Source organism: Dama dama, chromosome 5 (genome assembly GCF_033118175.1).
Source record: "Dama dama isolate Ldn47 chromosome 5, ASM3311817v1, whole genome shotgun sequence".
Taxonomy (NCBI): domain Eukaryota; kingdom Metazoa; phylum Chordata; class Mammalia; order Artiodactyla; family Cervidae; genus Dama; species Dama dama.
The window spans coordinates 97,761,141-97,787,678 of NC_083685.1; the positions used below are offsets into that span (position 1 = coordinate 97,761,141).

At 47.5% G+C, this 26,538-nt stretch overlaps 3 protein-coding genes and 5 non-coding genes across 12 annotated transcripts; 4 read left to right on the forward strand and 4 right to left on the reverse strand.

The window, feature by feature from the left end:
* Nucleotides 1-4,425: 4,425 nt before the first annotated feature.
* TMEM107 (transmembrane protein 107) lies at nt 4,426-7,106 on the reverse strand. Its single transcript, XM_061143432.1, has 5 exons — nt 6,874-7,106; nt 6,648-6,715; nt 6,446-6,546; nt 5,612-5,708; nt 4,426-5,386 (listed from the first exon to the last, which is right to left on the reverse strand). The coding sequence occupies exons 1-5, from the start codon at nt 6,958-6,960 to the stop codon at nt 5,317-5,319; spliced, it is 423 nt and encodes a 140-aa protein (XP_060999415.1). The 5' UTR covers nt 6,961-7,106; the 3' UTR covers nt 4,426-5,316.
* Nucleotides 4,445-4,580, reverse strand: LOC133058133 (U8 small nucleolar RNA). The gene has a single exon (XR_009693244.1). It is a non-coding gene; the product is annotated as a U8 small nucleolar RNA (small nucleolar RNA).
* Nucleotides 7,107-13,055: 5,949 nt separating the features above from the next.
* TRNAW-CCA (transfer RNA tryptophan (anticodon CCA)) lies at nt 13,056-13,127 on the forward strand. The gene has a single exon. It is a non-coding gene; the product is annotated as a tRNA-Trp (tRNA).
* A 440-nt stretch (nt 13,128-13,567) lies between these two features.
* Nucleotides 13,568-13,649, forward strand: TRNAS-GCU (transfer RNA serine (anticodon GCU)). Its single transcript has one exon. It is a non-coding gene; the product is annotated as a tRNA-Ser (tRNA).
* A 239-nt stretch (nt 13,650-13,888) lies between these two features.
* Nucleotides 13,889-13,962, forward strand: TRNAT-AGU (transfer RNA threonine (anticodon AGU)). The gene has a single exon. It is a non-coding gene; the product is annotated as a tRNA-Thr (tRNA).
* Nucleotides 13,963-14,354: 392 nt separating this feature from the next.
* Nucleotides 14,355-14,428, forward strand: TRNAI-AAU (transfer RNA isoleucine (anticodon AAU)). The gene has a single exon. It is a non-coding gene; the product is annotated as a tRNA-Ile (tRNA).
* A 664-nt stretch (nt 14,429-15,092) lies between these two features.
* Nucleotides 15,093-16,962, reverse strand: BORCS6 (BLOC-1 related complex subunit 6). Its single transcript, XM_061143425.1, has one exon. It carries the CDS (start codon nt 16,872-16,874, stop codon nt 15,810-15,812), a length of 1,065 nt encoding a protein of 354 aa, XP_060999408.1. The 5' UTR covers nt 16,875-16,962; the 3' UTR covers nt 15,093-15,809.
* A 2,186-nt stretch (nt 16,963-19,148) lies between these two features.
* Nucleotides 19,149-24,341, reverse strand: AURKB (aurora kinase B). 5 transcript variants are annotated; one of them, XM_061143429.1, is made up of 9 exons: nt 24,268-24,341; nt 23,882-23,953; nt 22,535-22,637; nt 22,370-22,424; nt 21,967-22,158; nt 21,530-21,668; nt 21,272-21,420; nt 20,439-20,613; nt 19,149-20,280 (listed from the first exon to the last, which is right to left on the reverse strand). In XM_061143429.1, exons 2-9 carry the CDS (start codon nt 23,927-23,929, stop codon nt 20,107-20,109), a joined length of 1,035 nt encoding a protein of 344 aa, XP_060999412.1. In that variant the 5' UTR covers nt 23,930-23,953; nt 24,268-24,341; the 3' UTR covers nt 19,149-20,106. The 5 variants fall into 5 exon arrangements, with proteins under 5 accessions (XP_060999412.1, XP_060999409.1, XP_060999411.1 ...); XM_061143426.1 differs by having other exon boundaries at nt 24,212-24,333; XM_061143428.1 differs by having other exon boundaries at nt 24,224-24,304.
* Between the last annotated feature and the right edge of the window lie 2,197 nt (nt 24,342-26,538).

Below are 26,538 nucleotides of genomic sequence, written 5' to 3' on the forward strand. Positions count from 1 at the left end.
AAATTACTGTTATATACAAATAGAGTTGTAACTGGAATTGGTGACAAAGCAAATTAAGAAAGAATTGTCATTTAAAACAGCCTTCTAATAAAGTTTCAGAGCTGAAAAAAAAAAAAAAAAAAAAAAACTGACCTTTTCCAGTCCTATGGCCACTGCTGAGGTTTCCAAATTTGCTGGCATATTGAGTGCAGCACTTTCACAGCATCACCTTTCAGGATTTGAAATAGTTTAACTTGAATTCCATCGCCTCCACTAGCTTTGTTCGTAGTGATGCTTCCTAAGGCCCACTTGACTTCACATTCCAGGATGTCTGGCTCTAGGTGAGTGATCACACCATCGTGATTATCTGGGTCATGAAGATCTTTTTTGTACAGTTCTTCTGTGTATTCTTGCCACCTCTTCTTAATATCTTTTGCTTCTATTAGGTCCATACCATTTCTGTCCTTTATTGAGCCCATCTTTGCATGAAATGTTCCCTTGGTATCTCTAATTTTCTTGAAGAGATCTCTAGTCTTTCCCATTCTATTGTTTTCCTCTATTTCTTTGCATTGATTGCTGAGGAAGCCTTTCTTATCTCCCCTTGCTATTCTTTGGAACGCTGCATTCAGATGGGAATATCTTTCCTTTTCTCCTTTGCTTTTCACTTCTCTTTCACAGCTATTTGTATAAGACCTCCTCAGACAGATATTTTGCTTTTTTACATTTCTTTTCCATGGGGATGGTCTCGATCCCTGTCTCCTGTACAATGTCCCGAACCTTCAACCATAGTTCATCAGGCACTCTATCAGATCTAGCCCCTTAAATCTATTTCTTACTTCTACTGTATAATCATAAGGGATTTGATTTAGGTCATACCTGAATGGTCTAGTGGTTTTCCCAAGTTTCTTCAATTTAAGTCTGAATTTGGCAATAAGGAGTTCATGACCTGAGCCACAGTCAGCTCCTGGTCTTGTTTTTGCTGACTGTATAGAGCTTCTCTATCTTTGGCTGCACAGCATATAATCAATCTGATTTCGGTGTTGACCATCTGGTGATGTCCATGTATAGAGTCTTCTCTTGTGTTGTTGGAAGAGGGTGTTTGCTATGACCAGTGCATTCTCTTGGCAAAACTCTATTAGCCTCAGTAGTGTTAGTATATTCATATCATCATACAACCAATCTCCAGAACACTTATTACCTTGTGAAACTGAAACACTACTCACCTCCCTCCCCCACCCACCCACCACAACCTTGGCAAGCACCATTCTGTTACATTCCATCCCTATGCTGTTCTCCAGGCAAGAACACTGGAGTGGATTGCCATTTCCTTCTCCAATGCATGAAAGTGAAAAGTGACAGTGAAGTCGCTCAGTCGTGTCGGACTCTTAGCAACCCCATGGACCGCAGCCTACCAGGCTCCTCCATCCATGGGATTCTCCCGGCAAGAATACTGGAGTGGGGTGCCATTGCCTTCTCCATCCAGCCCTATGAATTTGAGCCAACTCTTGGAACCTCATATAAGTAGAATCCAGCAGTATTTGTTTCTTCATGATTGGCTTATGCTGATTAACAAGCCACTAATTTCACAATAAAATGAAAACCTATTTTTGATGCTAATTGGCAAAGCATCTGGTGTTGACTAAGAGATATATAGTTGAAGTGGATGAAGAAATCGAGGCACAAAGAGGTTAAGTGACTTATTGGCCATCACATAACCTTGGAGGAGAGCAGGTACACTTTAAATCACTCCATAGCTCACTTCCAGTCTCTGCCCCCAGCTAGGGCTCACAGAACAGAGCCAAGGCCTGGAAACCAGCACCATCTAGGTGATGCTTGAAGACAAGAGGTGGATGAAGTCCCCAAGGAGGAGTGACCACCAACATTTACAGGGGAAAGGGAGGAGACAACCCTATAATGTGTCCTCAGTGGCTGGTCAGCTGTGAGTTTTCAATCAGTATTCATTAGATGAGTCTAACAAGGAGCAGCCAGAATAGTTGGAGGTAAGCCAGTGGAACTAATTTTCAGAAAGGAAGGGAGAACAACTTTCAAATGAGGGGAATGGTCAACATATGGAAAAGAAGTCGAGCCAAAGTCTGGAAAGAACCTCTGGATTTAGGAACAAGGAACTCACTGGTGATGAACAATTTCTTAGGATTGGAGGAGCAAGAAAGTGCTGATAAATGTTTAATAACCCACTCTCCAAGAAAAGTATGCATTCAAATGTGTACATAAAGTTTATTATAAATTTTGCTGATATAAAGGATGTGTAACAGAATCTGCAAATAATAAAATATACAATATTCTTTATTTAAATTCTACTCTTGTATCCATGATTTCATAAATGGAATTATATCATAAGTATTAATACAAGGGTAGTTCTAACATAAACATTGGTTGATATTTTTATTTATTTTTTATTAAGATAAAAATGAAACACTGAAGATATGTTGAAACTTCCCAGGTTCCTCAATGACTTGAGTGATTCTTTGCTGATAAGTTTTCAAATCATGGGGGAATACTTCATCGTTGTGTATGTGTGTGTGTGTGTGTGTGATATTTATAGTATAACAGTTACAGACATGACACTTAAAGACTTAACCTGCATTATTTTACATTTTCTCCATCACTTTTCAAAATCTAGACAATCAACAAAGCCTGGTATGTAGCATTTGCCAATTCTGTGGTATAAATACTCCCACTTAGGCCAGTTTCAAATTACTAACTTAATGTCACTAAATAAACTGGAAAGAGATACAAAGCAGTACATCATTTTATCGTATTCCCACCATACAGATACTATAAATGCAAACAACCTCAAAACCATATAAAAGTAAATTTATAAAATAACCAGGAAGTGATGAGTATTTCTTACTCTGGTTTCGGGTTTTCTGGTTTGTTTGTTTGTTTTAGGTCTTAACCATTGGACCACCAGGAAAATCCCCCTCTGTTTTAGAAATATTATTCATTTAATTGCAAGGTTACATGTTCAATTTTTGATATTGCTGTTTTTAACGATCAGTCCATAATGTTTCTGGAAAAACAAACAGCTTTCACAAATCAGTAAGCACACCACTGGGTGTGGTGAAAGTCAGGCTTGTCAGGGGATATGACTTTCCTGGTCAAGCCAGTAACCATGACCAGCAATATCCACCTTTCTTGCCTCCTGGACAATCTGCTTCTCTAACTCTCTGCTTCAGCCACACTCCAGGGCCTCACTCAAACTGCTCCTGTAGGAGCAACACTCCTGCCACCTGGGGCAGGTTATCCCTACTCCATAGCATCTGCAAGTCGAGTTTGAAGCATTTATCATAATTTGTTATTAAAGTACTCTGGGAGTACCAGAGATTGTTCTTTGTTTCCCTGAGCCATAATATCTGTGATGGCCCAGGCCGAGTATAGTTCACATTGACATCTATTCCCTCCGTACTCACTATAGTGTATAGTAAGTGCTGAATAAGTATTCACTGAGTGAATACTCAACGAGGAAGGGCTGCGAGCAAACAGAAAGCATCACTTGAGGAGGCTCCACCAGAAAAGATATCCTTTGATGACTTTTGCTTATTTAGAATGGCCTAGGCTCCACCATTTAGGACTAAAAAGTATATAGATTAAAACCTCTATGGAGAAGGAAATGGCAACCCACTCCGGTATCTTTGCCTGGAAAAGTCCATGGACAGAGGAGCCTGGTGGGCTGAAGTCCATGTGGTTACATGACTGGGCATGTGTGCACCGAGGGTGGAGGGAGATGGGTTGGTAGCAATAAAGTGGTAGAACTAAAAAAAACAAAAACAAAAACGTCTACACTGAATCTTTCCTAAAAAAACTGTGTCCCTGTTAAGAACATTTACCCTGTGACACAAGGTAGAACTTTAGACTCTTCTCTAATGCCAAATAGTGTGTTTCAGTAACTTTCTTTTGAACATGTTCTAGTCATGGGCTACCAAACAGAAACTAGGGTTGGTGTTCTAATTAGACTACTGAGTAAACAGGTGACCTTTGTCATGTTTCTGGGCTGGGCGCCCCAAATACCAGGGAAGTCTACCCTTTAGCACGTGACCCTTCCTGGCATGGTGAGATAGACGCTTTGACACGCATTCATTCATGACACCAAATATAACAGACATTCAACTTACAAACCATACACTACACAAACATACCCAAACCAAATACCCTTAGAGGAAAAAAACAAACAAACACCCAAACATTACAAACACCATAAGAACCTACACTGCTAAGTCGCTTCAGTCCTATGTGACCCTGAGTGAACACATAGACGGCAGCCCACCAGGCTCCTCCGTCACTGGGATTACTCTAGGTAAGAACACTAGAATGGGTTGCCATTAACCTTTTCCAATGCATGAAAGTGAAAAGTACCAACACCACACTACTTTAAATACAACTAAACAATAACAAAAACCTCAAATCTAACCGTAAAATACACTAATATCACGGATCGCCAGGAAGAATCAGATAGGAGCAATCAGGGTGTTGCAAGTCCTGATTACGCAGAGCCGTTAATCACGAATCATGCGAGCTCCAATCATCATGTTCTATTCTGCCCTCCAAAAGGAGGAACAGGTAAGGATTATCCTACCTGACGATGCCGATAAGCCTGCCATATTCCGTACTCCAGGGAAAAGACTCCGCTATCAGGGAGGGTGAGTAAAAGACATGTTAGCTCGAGCAACTTGAAGCTATCCAGGCTCTTCCACTTCTGTTGTTCAATTTATTTGCAGATGTTTTAAAATATATTTTCCCATTTGGCTGTCAAAAGAGCAAACGCTAAATCCCTCCCAGAATGCTTCACTCACTTAAAGAGCTCGAGGAACTACCCTTAGGCATCACTTTATTTACATATCCCCGCCCACTCCCTTCCGCCAGAAATCTACCGTATTAACTAAAATAGAAGCGACATTTAGTATCTTACAGTGCAAGGGTGGAAAACAGCCTTCCGTTTCTACAGTAGTTTGGCCACCCCAATTTTCTCCTGAAATTTTTGTCTTGATTTTTTTTTTTTTTTTCTTTTGGCCACGCTGCCTAGCATTCAGGATCTTGGTTGCTCCAGCAGGGACTGAACCCGTGACTGCTGCAGTCGAGGCGTGGGGTCCTAACCACTGGACAGCCAGGGAATGCCTCTAAGAATTCCTGTAAGTTTTGATCTTATCCTAAAATATATGTTATTACAAAGGACTGTAAACAAAACGCAGATAATCCCAGACTCGAGAGATCCTTCACCAAATGCAGTGTTAGAAGGAGGGCTGAAGCCTTCCTCTTCCAGGAAGGGTGAGTGGTCCTTCGCTCCTTCAGCCTTCATCCCTACTTCCAGTCATGAAGGTATCAGAAAGGTTTCTTTTTCAGCCCGAAGACGCTGATGAATAATGTTATTTCGGTGACAGCTGGGAGGGCACTGAGGAAGGTAGGTGATGGGTTCAGAGTTTCTTCTAATAAAAATACCCAGATCCCCAAGCCAGCGATCCCACCCCCCACCCCCTGAAGTGGAGGAGTGGAGGACTTCAAACAGACTCGGGAATGTTGAGTGGATCTGGTATCTTACACATGGAGTAAAGGGCTGGGAAGGCAAATCTTCAGATTTAAAGTAAACAAACATCTCAAACATTAGGTGCTACCATACCTGCAAAAGACAAAAATGTACCAATATGTGGTGCACTCCCAACGCTCAAATATGAAGAAGGATAGGGCTACAGATGCACCACAGTGAGCCCCGATGGCTTGGAAATACACCAGAGTCAAGGAAAGCCTTTGGATCAACAGGTAGTGATGAGCCAGAAAAGGCTGGTGATGGGCCTGGCATCTGCATTCACAATCAGCTCCTGGTGAGCAAGGCATCTCTTGCTCCCTTTACCACACTGCAAAGGCCAGAGCTAGCAGCCCAGACTTTTGGGTTTTAGGATGGCTATGTGTAGAGGCCAGAGCTGAGCCTGCACTGCGGGGAAACCAAGCTACCTCCATCCCGTATCTAGTTTGGACCCTTCAGGTGAAGTAGTAGACTCCCAATCTACTCCAAGTACACAGAAATGCTCACAGTGACACAATACACTGCTGGGATCACTCTCCAGCACCCTGGTGTTGAGAGCCTTCCCTGATCCATCTTCCTCACTTCCTATGTCTCTTCTGCGTTCCCATAGTGCTTTGTATCTTTACATCTGATGGCACCTGTGCTCATCACACTGAATTACAGATGTCTGTGTGTCTGCCTCCTCCTCAAGATAGAAAACTGTGTTGTACTCCCAGCTTGAGATCTCCAGTGCCTGGTGAGTAGCAGGAGCTCAAAAAGTGATCAGAGATTGTATCAGATCTTCCACATTGCCTAACATCTCTGCACAGGAGGGATTCTGTTTGCCTGCTAGAGCAAACACCATTGTGCCAGAAAGGCCTAATTAAGTGGCTGAAGGGCGTTATGGTGGACAAGGGCCGAGGAGGAAAGGAGTACACGTAGAAAGGATACAGATGAGGCTCTGGGTGCTGTTGAACATGGAAACTCCTAAGAAGAAACCAGCCAGCTCCACTGCAAAGAGGGCCAGGGTGACAGAGAGCGCTGCCACCAGCCTGCAGAAAAGAAGGAAGTGGCTGAGGCCTTCTGGACTTTTTCTAAGACCCCTTCACTCCCACTACTGCTTAATTCTGCCCACCCTGTCCCACATGCTCACTGAATGTCCTGCTTCTCATACTCTTCAGGGGTGAATTTGAGAGGCAAGCAGGCCTGGATGTTGCTGTCCTAGGGAGCAGGGCAGAAAGAAAGAGAAGTTGAAAGAGGGTCTGGCGGCGGGGTATGGGAGGACCCCACCGGGTAAGGCCCCGGGGGAGAAAGGGTGGGTTGGGGCTGAGACCACCCCAAATTGGAAGGAGGAACGAGAAGCGGGCCATGGGTCTTACCCTGGACCAGAATAAGGTGATGACGACCACCAGATGCGCCAGGAGCGTCAGAAAGCGAGAGGGCACGAGCCCCGAGATCCGGCCCATGGTCCTCAGGGGAAGAGGTACCGCCTGGAGCAGAGGCCGTTGGTCTCTGGGGCTGGAAGCTTAAGGAGGGTCACTCCTCAAGTCTCCCAAGCTAGCAGACAAAAACTCGACGTACGCCGCCTTCCCGCTTACGCTGGCGCCGCTCAGTTGCCTTGGTAACGGCAAAAACGAGGGCTACGACGGGACCTCTGAAAGTCTCGCGAGAGCGGCAAATTATCGCGCCGCCGCCGGGCCTCTGGGGAACGTTGGTACGGGTCCACAATACCTGTGCAGATGCGGACCGGATACGGAGAATCGAGCCGCCTTCCTCCCTACGTGCAGACGAGTTGTCTGCACAATCTGAGAGTGTGTTGTGGCGCTGTCCCGCATTGCCGAGTCTGCCCACACAGCACTGGCGAACGGAAACTCGGACACTCGCTTCTCCGGGTATCCCCACGCCGGGAGCGGCCTGGCCCCCAGCCCCTGCTGTTTTGCCCAGGATGACCCTCCGGACACCACTGTCACCACCACGTCGGCCTTAGTGCGTCTACATGCCCGAGGCCTGGACACTCTCTTTTCTTCCATCCTCCGCATCCGTGGAGCTTCTCCCTGGCCTAGGCCGGACTTGTAGAGGTGGATGTCCCTTTATTGTCCCGGAGCCCCTGGTTGTTGGCGGACCGTATACCTGAACTTTCCTTGATTCTGGTTCCCCCCACCCATTTCGCTCAGATTGGTGAGGGATTTGCAGAGTACAGAAAAGAGCCCCTCTCCTGAACGAGGGTGTGGATGAGAGGCGTGTTGCGGGAAGGAAGTGGACATACGGGACCAGAAAAGGGAGTGGAGGAAGAGAATGAAACCCCGCGTCCCTGGGAGGCAAGAGTCGAGGGCGGAAATTCAGACTCTACAACGATTTCCTTATCTCTTAGAGGTGTGGCCAGCTGTAGTCTCTGCCCTTCTATAGTGCAAGCATCTCTCACGATTGGGACCTCACGGACCTTCGGACCTTAAAGGTGATTCCTGCAGTACGGCAACTTCTCGCCAGAATTCGTGGCTAACAGTCAAGTCACAACCTCCGGGGCCCCACCCCCTAACCAGGTCACCTCCCAAGAATAATAATGGATAGTCCATAATAAGAATAGAAAAGCGGTTTATCTGAGCCAAACTAAGGAGTAGCCTGGAAGCTCCTTTCCCAGATTACTCCTGAGAAACTGCCCCAGCGAAGCATTGTTTTCAGTGCAGTTTTGCATCTTGTAAGAACAAAGAACTTTATACAAGTCAGGGTTACGTTTCTTCTTCTTCTTTTTTTTCTTTTTTAAGGACCAGACGATTAATACACAGCAGGTCAGCATGGCCTTGGCACCTGGAAAGCATCTCTTATCATCACATCGAAGATGTCCCAGGAAGAGGGGCATTTAATCTTTTTTTTTAACATGGGCATTTTTTACTTCTGGTCAGTGTAGCCTTTCCTTTAAAGCAGATGTACAACGTGTGTTTGATAGACCACAAACAGGCTATTTTAGTTAGGATAAAATTCAAGTTTTGCAATATTTAAGCCAGAATGACTTTCCTATATCTCAGTATGTGAACACTTCTTTTACTACTACTCTCCATCTCAGTGCCTCTTAGACAGGTCTAAACTACAAGCCCAAGAGGCATTTTTTAATTTCTTCATTCATTCAACAAATAAGTCCCAGGCACTGTGCTGGGCTCATATTCTTGAGGAACAAGGCAGAAGTCTCTACCTTCCTGGGGTCAGAGAGATTGACAAACACGTCAACAAATAATAAATCTGCACGGTAAAAGTTGTAATAAGTAAAAATTTTAAAGGGAAATATTAGAACAATGTGATCAAGGAAATTTTCTTTGAAAACAGATCATTTGTTAAAAGTTCATTTTAGGAAATGTCAAACTGAGAGAGAATGCTTTTCTCTCTTGCAGGTCCCCAATGTACTAAATGGATTTCCTTTTTCTAAACCAGTGTGTGAAAAATTTCAGATGTCAAAGAGATAGTCAAAAGATGTTTCCTCAAGTTCACGAAAGACAAAGAGAGATAACAAGAATGGATAAACAACAAGATCCTGCTGTATAGCCCAGGAACTATATTCAATGTCATAAGTCATAATGGAAAAGATATATATTCTTTATATCTGAATCACGTTGCTTTACAGTAGAAATTAACACAACATTGTCAAACAACTACACTTAAATAAAATAATGTTTTTTAAAATGGTGTGACAAATTTGAAATTTAATGTGTGATCCTAATGGATCCTGGATCAGAAAAACAAAATTTATTATAAAGGACATTAGTGGGAAAATTGGCAAAATTTGAATAAGGTCTCTAGCCAAGATCAATAGTATCGGAGTGAAAGAGGTGGAGTGAAGTGGAAGAAATCTAGAGAGTCTTAGAAGATAAAGTCTGGTCAGTGTACCCTTTAAATAATTAAAGCAGATGTACAACGTGTGTTTGATAGACCACAAACAGGCTATTTTATTCACCCACAGGGAATGTGTGTGGGTGAGAGAAGGAAGGGGTCAAGAATGACTGTTAGATTTTGGGATCCAGCAGCTTGAAGTTTGGGGCATTCTGCGCATAACAGCCTTCCTACCTGGGGACCTATAGATAGTAAGAACCGGGAGATACAGTTCACTTTGTGAATGGGTAAACAGCAGGCATTTAGTCCTGTCCCTTTCCATGTCTTTGGTTCAGACAAGCCTGCTCCACACTCGCCAAAGAGAGTTTTGGAGCCACCTTGTGGCTACAAGTGGTATTGCAAGTGACCAAGGTTCCTTCGGCCACTTGACCCAGGGCTGGAACTCACATGTTCCAACAATTGAACTGGCCATAAAATAATTTAGAAAAGCGTTTTTTAAGTCTGAAATATTCAAACATATTGTATGTAAAAATAAATTATTTTTCATTCAAAAGGTAATGACCCCTTTTGAAGCCTACCATTCTGTTTCAGCAATCACCAACACATGGCCAACCTTGTTTCAGTTATATTCTGCCTCCCGGTCCCACTGGATTATTTTGAAGCAAATCCCAGACATCACCAAATAGTTCTGTCCAGGCGGAGGAAATTTCCACCCCCCTGTCTTGAGTTCTTTTAGCTAATCTAATAATTAAATTGACATAAGATTGATAGGAGGGGGAAAAAATCCAATTTAATTCATACACAAGGAAATCTCACAGAAAAAGGACCATGGAAGAGACCAAGGGAGGCTGTTTATATGTCGTTTTTTGACAAAGAAATACTGTTTGTGAAGAATTAACAAAGGGGTTTGTGCTTGGGGTAGCAAACTAAAGAAGTAGCAAAGTTTGTTATGCAGCTATCTTAGCCTTGAATTCCCTCACTCTGGTAATAAAACAAAATTTATATTTAAAGGCAGGACAAGAAAAACTGAACATAAAATTCTCTCTGTGTGTTTGTTTGGGCCTTGTCCCTCCCTCCCTAAAGTGCAGTGTGCATCTGCATGACATATTAACCAGATGGGAGTGACTGCTCAACTATACAGATCAATTTTTTCCCCTTTCTTCTAACGCTAGCAGTGTAACTTTTTGTTGTTGTTGTTACTTCTTAAAACTTAAAAGAACAGCATCCCTTCCCAACTCTGTAGAGGGTCGAGAGTCATGGTGAATTGTTCCTCCCTTTGTAAATGCTTACTTGGACTATATACCTTGGTAAACCTTATGTAAATTACCAGTATGGCATTTTGATGTAGGATCCTTTGTCTTGAAAATGTATATGACTAATGCCTTGGGCTTTTAACAGGCAGCACACCACATTTGCTTGTCTATCTTTTTCTGGTGTTTAATCTGAGCATCAGGTTCAGGAGTAGGCAGACTGAAGCAACCATTGTAACGTTTCCCATCAGTTTTTCACACTAGGTGAGCAATTTTAAATAGAAGACAGTGGGTTCAAGTCCCAACCCAAGGGTTCAAATCCCAATCAGTTTTGGCTGGATTCGAATCCCATCTGAGTTGTGCAGTTTCAATAGTATTGATTTTAAGCCACAGCATGATGGAATCATGTCAGCATTTTAAAAGATGATTCTCTTTGACTATTCTGGAGACAGAGACATCAGGGAGGAGTCTACTACAGTCATCCAGCAAGACGGCAGTGGGAATAGAGAATGAGGGCGAACAGAATTATGAAGGAAATGAAACTGAGTGAACTTGGTGACTAGAAATGGGAAGCGAGGAAGGGGGAAGAGTCGAGATGAATCCGAGCCTCAGCTTGGCCTCTAACTGGGAGTGCAGAAGACTGGGAAGGGAATGAGACCAGACGGAAGGGGACAGGGCACAACCTTTAAAAGAACGACGCAGCGACTGAGAACTGGATAGAAGAGAAAAATGCTTAGAACGGTTCAGGCCCAAAATGGCAGAAGATTCAACTTCCAGTTGACCTTAAACCTTATTACACGCCCATCCTATATATTAACATGTTAAAGGACACACCCACAGGCGTCAAGACACTTCTGAGGCAGACCATAAAAGGCCAAAAAGGGGGGCAGTGGCCCAGTTTCTGGAAATCCTCACCCCTTCCCTGAGTAGTTGGAATAATCTTCCCAATTGTTACCCTCTGAAATTACTCAGACCATAAAAACTAACCACCTTACATTTCCCAGTGCTCTTTCAGAGATGGCCCACACTTTTTATGGAGTGTGTCCAGTTTAGTCGCTCAGTTGTGTCCGACCCTTTGCAGCATGCCAGACCCTGGAGCCTACTCAAACTCATGTCATGTCTCTCTCAATAGATCTACTTCTTACCTATCTCTTTGCCTCTTCCTGAATTCCTTCTATGCAGAGACTTAATGAACCTCAGCTTCATAAGTCCTGACAGGAGGTGTATGGTTTCAGCTGGGAGATTGTGGGTTTGAGTCTCACCTGAGGTGTGACTGGGTTTGAGTCCCACCTGAGGTGGGAGGGTCAAGTGAAGGTGTCCAGCAGGCACTAGACTGAATCCAGAGGTGGGAGCAGGATTCAGGAGCCCTCAGCACAAAAGTGATGGCTGACTCCAGGGAAGGGTTTACTGCAGGGAAGGTGTGTAGCATAAAGAGAGAAGACAGAACTCCTAGGAAAAAAAGACAGAAAAAGTCTGGAGGGAGGGGGGCAGTAAGATAGGGGAAAACCAGCAGACAGCAGTGTCATGACAACCAAGAGGGAAGGCTCTTAAAGAATGTTGCCCAGTCAATTAAGGTCAGGCTTCTCGGCGTGCTTTGACTTGTCTGTAGTCCCTGATAACTTTCTTTGGCGGTATTGGACCCTTGAACTTCTTTCACCCTTCAAGAAGCAAATGAGCAAAAGTGTGTGTGTGTGTGTCTGGGGGGTGGGGGCGGGGGCGGGGCGAGCGTTTCTTCCAGCTTCTGGTATTCCTCTTTATACGTTTCCAGCCTCGTCTCACCTGGGGAGCTTTAACAGGTACAGATATTTATGTCAACGGAAATCAGAACAGTGGTTGCCTCTGTGAAGAGCGGGAGGGGAGGGGCGCGGGTCGACTCGGAAAAGATAAGAAAGAACCTTGTAAATTCTTCAAAACTCACCAAAATAAACATTTAAGATCTGTGCATTTCATTGTAGGTAAGGGATTCCTCAGAATCGTCAAAAGTGACAAAGTTACCGATGCCAAGATTCTACCCTGGATCTTTAAACCAGAAACTCCAAATTTGGGGCCTGTGAGTAGCTACCTGGAAGGCTCCGCAGGCGGCTGGTAAGTGCAGCCCGGGAGGGGACTCACGGCTGAAAAAGCTAATCTCGGTCCCCGACACGTGCCTCCATCACCTTCGGCCTGATATTCTCCGTCCTTCCACACGTTTTGGTGCCAGTCCGTCCCCGATGGGCTGTGAGCTCTGGGTCCCCCAGGGAACCAGCTCAGGGCCGCCTTACGGTCTGCAGGAGGCCGGCGACGAGGTCGGGGCACCGATGAATCCGGAGTCCACAAAGCCGCTGCCCTGCGGGTGGCGGGCCCTGCTGGTCCCACGAGGCCGGAGGGAGAGGGCAAACACCACACCGGGGGATTTTAGAAGTTCCAGAAGGCCCTCGGCACCTCGATCGCCGGACCCGGCCGCCTCACCGTCCAGTCGTCATGGGGAGACCTGTCCACCCCCGTGGCCGGCCGACCTCGTGGCGCAACGGTAGCGCGTCTGACTCCAGATCAGAAGGTTGCGTGTTCAAATCACGTCGGGGTCAGCGTTCGCTTTTCTAGAGCTCGGGTAATTTTTATTTATTCTCCTTATTTGCAACTCTGTTGGAATCCCATCCCGCAGATTAGAGAAGAAACACTTCATAGGGGCCGGAAGGGGAGGGTCCCTGGCTACAAGTCCCGAGTCGCCCCATCGCGGGGAGCTCCAAGATCTCGCGATAGTTTTTGCCGTAGATCCGGGGACTGTAAATCTGGGCAGATAGCGGGGCTCCTGAGGAGTGACGCACGCCTGGGAAATCTCAACGCCGAGTTGGGTGCTAGCGCAGGCTAGAATATCGCTCGGCAGCCAGAGCCCTGCGAGTCGTCTTCGCGGTGCCGGGCGGGATCCCTCGGGAAACCCTCCCTACGCGACGTAGTTGGGCCCACGCTTTCTACGAGAAGGAAGAATCCAGACCCCAGAGAGGAGATCCTAAGTTGTTTTCCTGTGGACGAGGTGGCCGAGTGGTTAAGGCGATGGACTGCTAATCCATTGTGCTCTGCACGCGTGGGTTCGAATCCCATCCTCGTCGGCCTGCGACTCCCGCGGCCTTGTTTATATTTTATAGCCCAAGAATTCTTCTTACGTTCTGTTTGCCAGGATTCAATTTTCTGTGTCATCCTTCCAACCTTTCCCGTTTACAGCCGTGGATTTCGCACCTCCTACGTTGTTTTCCAGTACGACCGAAAATTAGAAAGGTACCCCGGCATTCATTCACCTAACCTGGAACTGACCTGGCCAGGGAAACGAGGCGGGAAGGGGTACGCGCGGGGCGCCGTGGCTTAGTTGGTTAAAGCGCCTGTCTAGTAAACAGGAGATCCTGGGTTCGAATCCCAGCGGTGCCTCCGGAGGCATGGGTTGCTTTTACATCTCGAGGAAAGAGTCGTAGGCTTCTGGCTTATATATAATTTTTCACATCTCTTCGGGAGTCTACCGGTTGCCATCAGACGGCCTTTTCTATTTCAGGTTGTGCGCCTCAACGCTAAGTGCTAAGTGCATAGTCTTGCGCTCTATGTTGGCACGGCGACCTGCCAGTCAAGCACCTATTTGCATAATCTGTGCTTGCCACTATTTTGGCTTCGCTTTTATTTCCCGAAATGATAAGTGATTCCGTTTTCGTAGTCTGTTTCCCTGTTTCCCCAAATAAGCTTACCCGTTTTGAGATTTTCTCACAGATAGGACTGATTAGTAATTTGTATTTTACATAGATTCATATTGACAGGACTTAATGTCAGCTGGCCGGTTAGCTCAGTTGGTTAGAGCGTGGTGCTAATAACGCCAAGGTCGCGGGTTCGATCCCCGTACGGGCCAGAGCCATAGTCTTCTTTAAAAGAATTTACTGCCAATTTCTTGTTGTTAGGGAAGGTGTGTGAAACAATATTCCCAGTTCCGGAACTTTTCATACCTCCAGGAATAACGTGTTTAAATTCAGCCCAAAGACCTAGTGTCTTGAGTTAGAGCAGGACAATTTAACGGAACTGGATCTGTATTGTGATCTGTTTCTAAATCGCACCATAACGGGAGCTTCTGGAATTTACCATGTGACTGTAAACGAAGGCGGCCAGAAATTGGCACAGATTATCCTAGACCATTCATAGGGCATTGATCAGCAAGCAGTGTGTGAGAAATGGGGTCAAGAATGGAGCTAGCAGGTGTTTCCCGTCTTTCTCTAGAACCTAGATATTCAGTTTGCCCAGTCCCTGCCTGTCCACTTCAGGAACTGAGAAGACAACACTTCCTCCCTTTTTTCTTCTAGATCTCCTTGCTTTTACTGTATCTCTCGGCCCATACCTGTGTCTTACCTTTCCTCAGATCTGCTGTTTAGGAGCAGGAACCATATCCTTCCACATGTGGCCTGAGACCCCCACCCCACTCCCAGCACCAGTCCCAAGAAAACTCCACGAAAAGACTGACCCTCATTCCCATTACTTTGGTTCATCAATCCCTGTAATCCCACACAGACACAGCCTCAGCCTTAGCAGCAGCAGCACTTTAATTCCACAAAAACTCAGAAAGCCAAAACTGATTAGAACATTCCACAACAGGTGGGCTTCAAAACCAGCAACAGTTCTATCTGAACCCTGAGAGCAGAGAGACCCCTCCCAACGCACCTCCTCCACCATGCAATACATTCCTTCTAGCTTCGCCCAGGTTATCACTGGGGAAATGAGATGGTAGAGGGCCAAAGGGCAGAAGCAGGAGGTTATCCATCTGCAAGTATGCGTCGTCGTCTGCATGGTGTGTGATCTTTGACCACACAAGCTCCCACAGCCCCTGGCACCTGAGATTGACCACTGGAGGTCAGAGTGGCCACAGTGGGGGCTGGGGCCTCCTCTGTTCTCCTTTCTTGATAACTTATGACAGTCACGTCTCCCAAGCCCAGACCTAAAGCCCCGGGTTTCCAGAGACGGTGCTCTAACTGGGAAAGAGTTGGGAGAACAAGGTAGCTGCAGATGGCCAACCGAACAGAAGCAGAGCATCATACCCTCCCACCAGGAGAGTCTTTAGAACTTCCCCATGTACACCTGCATAAGGCCCAGCGAATGGTCGCCGGCCTGCTAAACGTATCTGGAAGAACCTCCCATATAAAGGCCTCCCTCCTCTCAGCAGGCAGGTTCCACCAGGGCTCCTTGAAGAGTCCTTAAGGATCCTGCTGGTCCCTGGCGTTGCCAGGCCTCTCCTGCCTTCTCAGTCACTTGCACAGGGCCTCCAACACCTCCAAGGTGCGTCGGATATCCCGGACTTGTCGCGCCAGTCCCTGAACCGGTTGCAGAGCCCGCTCCAGTTCTTCACAGCGCGCCAGCAGGGTATACATGCCCTTGATGCTCATGTCCACAGCTTCACCTAGAGAGTCCACTGCATCGCGGTAGGTCTGGATGCAGCCCACGCTCAGAGCTGTCAGCTCCTGCACCGCACCTCCCAGCCCGCGAAGCAGACGGTCCACCCTGCCGCCCAGCTCCCGACTCAGCCGCTCCAGGTCCCGCAGCACGTCGGGGTCGATGGGAGGGATGGCCGGAGTGGGTGTGGGCGCTGAACAGGGCCGCGTAGGGGCAGGGGGCGGGGGTTGAGGGGCGCCGCTCAGACGGATCTTGAGTTGCAGGTTGTTGGCGACAAAGTGGGTGAGGTCGCCATGGCGGCTCACCGTGCCTTCAAGCTCCAGGGGGCTGGAGATAGTGGCGCGCCGCCCGCCGCCTGCGCCAGATTCTGCACCCCCTGAAGACACGGCGCCGCCGCACGCCCCGCTCAACCCGTCCAAGCTGCGGCTGTCCTGAAGGCGGCTGGAGAAAGAACGGCTACCCCTGCCGGCTGCCGCCGCCTCGTCGTCGTCTTCCTTCTCCTGCTCAACATCCATCTCGCCGCCTACAGGGCTCCCTCGACGGCAGACCCTCTCGGATTCAGGCTTGTCCTCTGGCGGCTCTGGGTCCTTGCGCCGGGAGGACCCGTGCGGGTCGAATTCCGGATCCGGCGCCCCCAGGCGGCTCCCTGCCCCAGAAAGCGTCCCTCCACAGCCCGGCTTGTCCTCCGGAGCTTCCCATTCCGGAGGGTGGACAAAGCTGCAGCTCGAAGTCTTCGGGGACGCCTTGGGGTGGCAGCTCGCGCCCCCAACGTTCTCTCCCTCTTCCTCCTCGGACAGTCGGAGGCCTGAGGGCCGCTCAGAGGGCGTTTGGCTCGGGCCGTCGCCGAAGATCGCAGCTTGCTGTTCCCCCAGAGCTAGCAGGTCTGTCTCGGGCCCAGGCCGCCCCCGGGGCGACTCCATACTGCAGCTGGGGGCAGTAACCGAGGAATTGGTTCGCCCCGGCTCGGGAGGCCTTTGGCGGCGCCTTTAAGGGGCGTTTTGGAGGCACGGCGATTGGCCTCGGGCTGACAATGGTCAGGACGTGAAGAGCACTCTGATTGGTCCCGACAACCAGGAAGTCCCAGAAGACGAGCTGTCATTGAGCGACTGAACACACGTGAAAGCCAGCGGGGCGGAGAGAAGGAGGTAATAGCTGCGCTCGTTGCCCCGCCCTTTCGAAAAGTTGAAAAGGCAGATCTTAAAGATGAAGATCCTGAAACGCCTGAGTCCTCCAGGGGCGGGGCTAGGCTCTTTCCGCCCACAATTGTTGCTTAGTAACCGGTTCTAGTGGGGAACCAGAATTGTGTTTCCTAAAAGAGGTTCTTGGGATGAAAGTAGTATATCCTGCTTGGACCGTCGGGATTTAATCGCACCTTAGTTGATCAGGATGGAACCAGAATTCTCATTTGCTCCTCTGTTTTGTCTCCTGTGCCTTCCACCAGGTTTTGAGTGTCTCTTCTTGGAGGATGGTGTGTGATTTTGCCACTAGGTGGAACATTCAGTAAGTTAATGGCCGTTAAGGTCAGAGCCCTGGTACCATTCTGATCTCTTCTCTTCCTTCTCTTCTCACTGGTCCTGCCATAGAGGCACTGGTCTTCTCACTGTTCCTGTGACAAGACAGACATGCTGCCGCCTCAAGGATTTACATTTGCTCTTGCAACTCCCCTCGGCCCCCCACCCCTTTTTTTGAGGCCGAGTCCACAAAGAAAGTATATTAAAAAGTGAGGACATCACTTGGCCCACAAAGGTCCATATAGTCAAAGCTATGGTTTTTCCAGTAGTAATGCACGGATGTGAGTGGGACCATAAAGGTTGAGTGCCAAAGAACGGATGCTTTTGAACTGTGGTGCTGGGGAAGACTCTTTGAGAGTCCCTTGGGCTGCAACGAGATCAAACCAATCAATCCTAACGGAAATCAGACCTGAATATTCATTGGAAGGACTGATGCTGAAGCTGAAGCTCCAATACTTTGGCCACCCGATGTAAGACTCTGATGCTGGGGAAGACTGAAGGTGAAAACAGAGGGTAGCAGAGGATAAGACAGATAGCATCAGGGACTCGATGGACATGAATCTGAGCAAACTCTGGGGGATAGTGGAGGACAGAGGAGCCTGGTGTGCTGCAGTCCATGGGGTTGCAAAGAGTCAGATACGACTTAGTGACTGAACAAAGAAAAATGTTCACCTTTTTTTCTCCTTCAAGTCATTTTTCAAATAGTATCTTTTCAGTGAGGCCTCCCCTTAAAATCTGTTTACAATTGCAACCACTTTTTGCAAGCTTCCTGAGTTGAAGATTTTTTTTCTCATTTATTCACCTCTCAGCCTCTAGAACAGCACCTGGGCTGCAGAGAGCACTCAGTAACTATTGTCAAATGAATAAATCAACCAAAATTATGATATAACTACATCATTAGGATGTAGGGACAGAAAATGCCCTTGTGTCTGGTGGCAGTGGAGTTCAAGAATGAAGTCCTTACATTTTGTATCAGGAAAATGATAGATTAAAGCCTAAAACTGAAAATGTAAAGTAGTGACAGAAGCATGTGATTTGGAGATAACAAAGTAAATACCAAAAACAAAGCAAAACTGTAAAAGGATTTGGAACAAATCCAAAAGGATTTGTCTCTAGGGAGAGAGAAATGGGAAGACTGTTGGTTTTTTGTTTTTTTAAGCCCTATACTGTCCTTCAATTATTTTAATCTGTGGGCATATGTAGTGGGTTGACTGGTAAACCCCTAAAAGATATGTCAGTGTCTTAACCTCTGGAAGCAATGAATGCAGTGTTTTTTGGGGAAAGGGTCTTTGCAGATATAATTAAGGATTGTGAGAAAACATTATCCTGGATTATCTAGGTGAGCCATAAATCAAATTGCTAGTGTTCTTTTAAGACAGAGGAGAGAAAAGCGAAGACAGGAAGGCTGTGTGAAGACAGAAGCAGAGCTTGGAGTGATGTAGCCACAAGCCATGAAGTGCCTGGAGTCACATGAAGATGGAAAAGGCAAGGCAGGATTTTTCCCTAGAGGCGTATATGGGAGGGTGGTGCTACTGACACCTTGATCATGGACTTCTGGCCTCTAGAACTGTCAGAGAATCCATTTCTGCTGTTTAAAACCACCCAGGTTTGTGGTAATTTGTTACAGTAGCCCTAGGAATTGAATATAGCATGAATATCTGAGATGAAATAAAAATAAGAAACTTTAAAAAAAAAAGAAACTTTATTGATGTTCTTCACCACATGGCTTAAAAGTACAAATAATAAACACATGCAGAAAAAGCATTAGGTGAAACTTAACACCTGTTCATGCTTCAAAAAACACCAAACCCTTAATGAACTAGGAAGAGCCCAGGTCTTCCTTAACCTGATAAAAGACATGTATCAAAAACTTACAGCAAGAGATTTCCCTGACAGTCCAGTGGTTAGGACTCCAAGCTTCCACTGCAAGGGGAATGGGTTTGTCCCCTGGTCAGAGAAACTTAAGATCCTGCATGCTGCTCCGGGTGGCCAAAACAAAACCTACAGGAAGCACCATATTGCAAGCATCATACATAGCAGTGAAACCTTAGGTCAGGAACAAGATACCATCAGCTTCTATTTACTCCTGTGCTAAATCCTCACCAGAGCAGAAAAACAAACAAAAAAGACAACTTTAATTGCTCCTGGGTGAGCAAGACTGACCCAGGAAAGGGAAAGATTAGAGGTCAACTAAGAGGGGGTAATAAGAGAAGGTGGATGGAGATGGCTGGTGATGGCTGGTGTGCAGGCATAGCAAGGTGGCGCCAAGGTCCCCAGCATCCCCAGGCCTGGGAACCAGAGCAGGGGAAAGAAAAGATGTGGAAGTGGGATGGTTGGGAGCTGACCAGATGGGGTTAGAGCTGAGAGGTTGCTTTCAGTGCTGAGGGGTGCTGCCAGGGGTGGTGATGCCGTGCCCACCCCAGTGCCCCTCATGGGCAACTCCCTCGCCTCCTCCCCACAGGTGATGACTTCCCTCCACAGCAGTCTCCACCTGTAAACATCTATACTCATCAGTACAAAAAGCTTCAGCCTTTATTAAATAAAGAGGAGGTGGAAGACAGATGCAGAAACAGGCTGGGGACCCCCCCTCCTCCTAACTACACATATACAGACAGAGACAACTGAGAAAATGACGGACATTTCAGGGGACAGACTGAGGGGCGGAGGGAGGCAGCACCCTGCGAGAGTGGGCCCGGACCCAAGGGTGGGCTGAGACCTGGGCCAGTGGCAGGCGTTCTGAGGGGTTATGCTTGAGCAGCTTGGAGATGAGGTCCTGGGCTCCCACGGGCACAGAAGGAGGGAACTTTAGGTCCACCTGCAAGAAGGAGAGAAGGGCTTCATCCTGGCTGCTTTTGCCTCCACTTCCCACTCTATTAGCGGGGTTTAACATCAACAGCAACAGTGTGCCCACTCCCCGCCCCAGCCCCTGAGCTGGCACAAACTCCAGCTAGACCCTGGGGGCCAGCCTCACACCTTGACAATGCGCCGGTACGTCTCATTGTGGGAAGCACTCTCAAAGGGTGGGTTTCCCACCAGCAGCTCGTAGCAGAGCACACCAATGCACCACAGGTCCACCTTCTCATTGTGCGTGCGTCCCTCAATCATCTCTGGGGGCAGGTAGTCCAGAGTGCCGCACATTGTCTTCCTCCTGGGGGGGGTGAATGGGCAGGGATCTCAGATCCAGACTTTCCCTCCTTTCCCTGCAGCCTGACAGGGAGCCCAGACCCCAGGGTGTGCCAGGGGTCTTCCATCCAGGCTCTGATGGGGTCTTTGGGGTAGGAGTGGGGCTAACACACTGCCTCTGCATTTCCACACTGAGGGCCATACCTTAAATCAGATATGAGGGCAACGTTCACCTTAGAATTAAAGGAAAAATTTCAGATGTCCATCAACCGCATGTTGCTCAATCACGTTACATCTCTACTGTGCAATACTATGAAGCCATTAAAAATGATGTGGGAGTATTCTCAGTGATATGGCAAGAAGGTCCCAATGTTTCAAGTGAGAAATCTGGGTGACAAAACTGAGTCTCCTATTTTTGTTTTTGGCCACACTGCATGGTTTGCAGGATCTTAGTTCCCTTGACCAGGGAACTAAGGTTGCATTGAACCTGGGCCCCCTGCAGTGAAAGCTGGAGTCCTAACCACTGGACCAGCAGGGAACTCCCAGAGTCTCCTATTTTTGTAAAGATATTGCTGTGTCTATACATTTACATGAGAACCCAAAATGTCTCTGGGTAACAAGATCTGGAGGGGTTTTATTTTGAGGGGCTTCATACCCAGGGTTGGCCTCCTGGCCCACCATACCTCAGGGAGGGGGCATGCACCGACCAGCCGAAATCAGCAATCTTCAGCTCTCCCCGGAGACCCAAGAGCAGGTTCTCTGGCTTGATGTCTCTGTGAATCACCTTCTTCGCATGGCAATACGTCAGAGCATCTGCCAGCTCCTCCATGATCTGGGGGGCCAATGACAGACAGTCAGACAGGGACTGACCTCGGGCTGCAAACGGCATCCCCCCAGCCTCCAGGCCCCTGCCAGTGCCCCAGGTGCCCACCCGCCCCGACCGTGGCTGTTCGCTGCTCATCAAAAGTTCGGCTCTTCTGCAGCTCCTTGTAGAGCTCCCCTCGGGGGGCATACTCCAGAATCAAGTAGATCCTTCGCCGGTCATAGAAATAGTTGTAGAGACGCAAGATGTTGGGATGTCTGGGAGAGGAGACAGAGGAGGCATCAGGCTGCATTCTGGCCTAAGGAAATGGGAAAGATGACAGGTCGCATTGGGGCAAACTGGTGGGTCAGGTCTGGGCCAGATAGGGGAAGCCAGGTGGGAGTCCTAAGTGGGGACTGGAGGTGATTTTCTGGATTCAAGGCTCTGGCTGGGATTGAGAGCTCATTGGGGCTGCGTGGCCACAGCTGCAGAGAAGACAGTCCAGATGTGGTGGGGTTGGAGGAAGAGTGGGGTTGGGGTGGCAGGGGGCTCTGGCTCAGGGGACGTTGAGCATACTGTAGATGGGCTTGGATTTCGATCTCTCTACGCAGCTGGTGCTCCACACCCTCCTTCTCAATCTGAGACTTGAAGAGGACTTTGAGCGCCACGATGAAATGGCTTTTCTTCTCCCGAGCCAAGTACACATTTCCAAACTTGCCTTTGCCCAGAGGACGCCCAATCTCAAAGTCATCGATTGTGAAGGAACGCCTGTTTGGGAGGCAGTGGTGGAGCAGCTGAGCAGTGGTTAGTCGGTCCTCTGAGGTGTTTGCCTTCTCCCTGCACCTCCACCCCGCCTGCCTGCAGTCCTGCTTCTCTTCCAGGGGAACTGAGGATGGATCAGGCTTTCTCGCCTGCATCCCTCCTCCTCCTGCCTTTGTCCCACCCCCTCTGTTGCCACCCCAAAGCTTGGGGAGCTTACTTCGGGATGTTGGGGGTCCCACTGCTGTTCTCCACCACCTTCTGACCAGGGGCAGCTAAGGAAAGAACAGGGAATTTGAGGCCATCCTTTGATATTTTCATCCCCACCCACCCTCTGCAGACCCTAGTTCCCTCAGGTCAATCCCCTCCCTTTGTGCTAGTTTACCTGTGGGCTGGGCATTGGAGCGACTCATGAGGACAAGCGCTGAAGGGGTGACAGGATCCTTCCGGAGGACTCTCTGGGGCAGGGTGTTCAGGCCAGGCTGAGCCTGAGAAGGACCAGAGGGGAGCTCTGAGGGTGCCTTTATCCCGGTGACCGGGTTGGAATGCGCTACAAGCAGCATTTCATGGCTTGCTATAAAGCCACCCACCTACCCCACCCCATCCCCAGTTCAAAGAGGAACAGTGAAACCATAATTTTGCTACTCAGTCTTGTCCATAACACCACTCATTTACCCAGCCCCCTACCCCAGGGGGCAGTAGAGGCTGCGGTAATGAACACCTACAATTCAAGGAGCTTCAGAACAGAGGTATTCTCACAGTCCCCTAAGCTCAGTCTGTTAAGGCTCAGATAAAATCCTTTGGGGCCTTGAGTGTTCAGCAAATCTCAGTATTTACCCCTTTGCAACAACAGGCTTTAGGGACACTGAAGGCTATTCTAATGGTCCTGGAGCACTTGTCACTTTCAACTTGTGAGTAATACACACCCCTTTCTTTTGGGAGTGACTGGTGTAGACATGACAGTGTCATCTCATTCAGCCTCCCCATTCAGAGCTTCACCAGGGAGGGAGCTGATGGACAAGGGGATAGAGGGACCCTCCAGGATACTCAAGCCCCACCAATAGAGAACAAAGCTCATGTTGGGCCCCTTCTTCTTTAACCAAGAGAGAAAGAGCCTCAGTGCTCCTACAGACTTGTTCATAAACAGCGAATTTAGGATTTACAAATAAGCAAGTTGAACAAAATGGAGTCCAGAAATAGATCCACATATAAGTGGGAATTTAATATATACAATAATGCTAGCATTTCAAATCAGGGGGTAGATTCACTGGAAAATAAAACCTTTTAGATGCATATGTCACACCAGTTATTAAAATCCAAATTCTTAAGTAAGACTTCTCTTGGACCTTTTAAAGTTATAAACTCATCTAAATACCCTATATCAAAAAATAAATAAATAAATACCCTTTATCTATTTCCTGCCTAGCCTATTTTTTCAGGACAACAGTTGAGATTCATGGCCTAATAGGCCAGACCCTGCCTGCTCAGTCCCAGATGCCATTTGTATGTGACAAGTAGGCTCAGCTCTGCAGAAGTCCTCACAGGCTGGTCAAATTCAAACTGGTAGCACCGGATAGGATGTGGCTACAAATGACCTGACTGGGGCCCATGCGCTGGTGCAAAGCTAGGAGAAAAGAGCTAAGAGGATCGCCCTCTGCAGAATCTCGAATCTGCAAGCAGGAAGTCGCCATGCTGGTCGCCTCTGGGAGAGGGGAAGTGAGAAAGCCCTTACCGTCTGCCGGCCATAGGGCCAGGGGTAGGCGTTCTCCTTCTGGGCCATCCGTAGAGGGAAAAGGGGAGGGAACTGGGTAGAGAAGAGAAATACAGCCGTGAGAAGCAAAAAAAAGAAAGAAAAAAAAGGAGAGAGAAGTGAGGGGTCTGATCGACCTAGCCGGAAGTGTTTGCCGAAGCGGGGTGGTGGGGGAGGGGAGGAGTTGGTGAAAGGGCGCAAGTCCAAAAGCTGGCTTCATCAGAGCGCATCCCCGCACTCGCCTCTCCGCCTCCACCCTGCTACCGGCCTCACTCCTTCCAGGACCCCTTTCTCCACCCTAGAACAACCAACCTGTCGGATCACCTGGCCTCTCCCGGAGCAAGAATCCCGAAAGAAACCCGTGGTACCTTGGCCGCTGGCAACAACTGAATCTGTCCGGCCGCGCCCCCTCACCCCTGCCGAGGTCCTTTCAAATCTCCCGCCCGGGTCCCATTGGTTGAGACTGCTGCCCATGCCCAATTCTCATTGGCTAAGTGTCCCATGACGTAGCTCCAGGGGCCCAATGGAAAAAGCAGAATGAGAGCCAGGGTTTTAGCTTAGGAAGAGTTTTCCTCAAGCCTCAAATAGTCTTATTGGTGTTTTGTTTTTAAAATTTAAGTCATCAATATAATCTGGAATGTATTCTTGTGTATATGTATGAACTGGACTTCTCTGGTAGCTCAGCGATGGAGAATCAGCCTGCCAAAGCAGGAGACGCGAGTTCGACTCCCTGTCGGTGGGATCCCCTGGAGCAGGAAATGGCAACCGGCTCCAGTATTCTTTCCTGGGAAATCCCAAGAACAGAGGAGCCTGGCAGGCTAACAAAAGCAACTAGGTTTTCTTCCATGAGCCAATCCGTCTCCTTCCCTAATGCACTAAGTTACGAGTTTTGGTATTTGCTGTCATAAGCATACTAACCGATACGCATCTACAGATCTAGAGTGTTAGTAGTTATTTGGGTTGAATGATGCAAAACTGACAATCATTCTGACCTACAGAAAACACCAATTTCATATGATTCAACCCGATGTAAATTAAATAAGTCCAAATGGGTTTCTAGATCAGTTCACAACGCTTTTGGCTGCAAGTAACAGGAAACTCAGCTAACAATGGCACATACAACAAACATCTATTTTCTCTTCCACAATAAATCAGAAAGTAGGTAAGCTGGCTCAGGAACTGAACAATGTTAGAGGTCTGGATTGACCTCTTCTGTGATTCTCTTAACATTCCCCTTGCGACTTCAAGATGAATGCCAACTGTCTCTTTCTTTTAACAGAAAAAGCAGAAGACTTTCTAAAAGTCCCCAGTATAGGAACTCCCTGGTGGTCCAGTGGTTAGGACTTGATGCTCTCACTGTGGAGGGCCAGGGTTAAACCCTGGTTGGGGGAACTAAGGTCCCCAGAAGCCACACTTGGGGCCAAAAAAGAAAGTTCTCAGTAGATTTCTCCTGGGCTAAAACTGTGTCAGGCTTCCCTATCACATGACTACTGCAAAGGCGGCTGATAAAGTAACTTTGTCTTCCAGCCCCTACAGTTAAGGCAGCTAGGGACCACACTGGTAGAAACTGGAGGGTGCCACAGTTGCTTACAATTTTATTGTTGGGAGCCCATGATTTCTTTAAAGTTGTAAATCTGTGCATGATGTATCTCTAGAGATTTGATGAATATGGCCACCAGTGAAAAAAGCATTTGCTTCTGGAAATGTGATGCTGTTTTCATTCAGGGTCAGCCCAACACCACTTCCCAGAATCAGGGATCCCATTTCAATTTCAGTGCCTTTAACAACATATGTGGCATAGAGTGACTAGCTAATGAAGAGCTTTAGAAAAATCCTATCACTTGCAGTATACTTTATCCCTCATAATCTAGTGAAAGGAGACTTTTCTAGAACCTGTCAGGGACCTTGTGCATGGGTGGGATATGCCTGGTGGATCCCCATACAGTTTCTCTGCCACTGGAGTCTTTATATTCCCACTTGCACATTATATCAGAAGACATTTGGCCTTTCAGAAATAGTTGATGGGCCAGCATAAAATCGAGATTTGCATTATTCATAAAAAACAAAGCAAAACAAAACCTATCTGTCCTGGCAGCTAGGCAACCATCAGCTGCCTGTTCAAGTTAGTGAACAGAATCTCTGTTATTTACCCCAGTGCTTCTCAAATGATCGGTAGGGAAGAACCAGTTTTAAGTATTTTCAATCTATCACAAATTGATACTTTTACAACATACACTAAAAATGAATTCCTTGAAAAATAAAGTATAAAAAATATAAAAATTACAAGACTACATATTTTTTGGTTATAACTAGTATTTATAATGGTAACCCACTTCAGTATTCTTGCCTGGAGAATCCCCCATGGACAGAAGAGCCCTACGGGCTACAGTCCATGGGGTCGCAAAGAGTTGGACACGACTAAGCACAGCATAGCATAGTATTTATAAAAGTACTCTGCCAAATGCTGTAGAGCTTTTAAAATACTTAACTCTCAAATTCTCTACTCATCCTGAACCTGAAAGTAACATTTCATGAAGTGGCACCAGTCTGTGGACCACACTAAGGACCACCAATCTACCTCCAGTCCAGCCCCATCCAGAATGGTGCTCTGTTCTCTTTGATGAGGCAGACTCAACATC

Excerpts from the sequence above, each read along its gene's own strand:
- BORCS6 (XM_061143425.1), bottom strand. The coding sequence starts at position 16,874 with ATGGAGTCGCCCCGGGGGCGGCCTGGGCCCGAGACAGACCTGCTAGCT.
- TMEM107 (XM_061143432.1), bottom strand. The coding sequence starts at position 6,960 with ATGGGCCGGATCTCGGGGCTCGTGCCCTCTCGCTTTCTGACGCTCCTG. Across the intron at positions 6,716-6,873 it reads TCACCTTATTCTGGTCCAGG|GACAGCAACATCCAGGCCTG; the intron begins GTAAGACCCATG and ends CCTGCTCCCTAG. Across the intron at positions 6,547-6,647 it reads TATGAGAAGCAGGACATTCA|GCTGGTGGCAGCGCTCTCTG; the intron begins GTGAGCATGTGG and ends TCTTTTCTGCAG.
- AURKB (XM_061143429.1), bottom strand. The coding sequence starts at position 23,929 with ATGGCCCAGAAGGAGAACGCCTACCCCTGGCCCTATGGCCGGCAGACG. Across the intron at positions 21,669-21,966 it reads GAAATCCAAGCCCATCTACA|ACATCCCAACATCTTGCGTC; the intron begins GTATGCTCAACG and ends CTCCTCTCCCAG. Across the intron at positions 20,614-21,271 it reads GTGCATGCCCCCTCCCTGAG|GAGGAAGACAATGTGCGGCA; the intron begins GTATGGTGGGCC and ends CACCCCCCCCAG.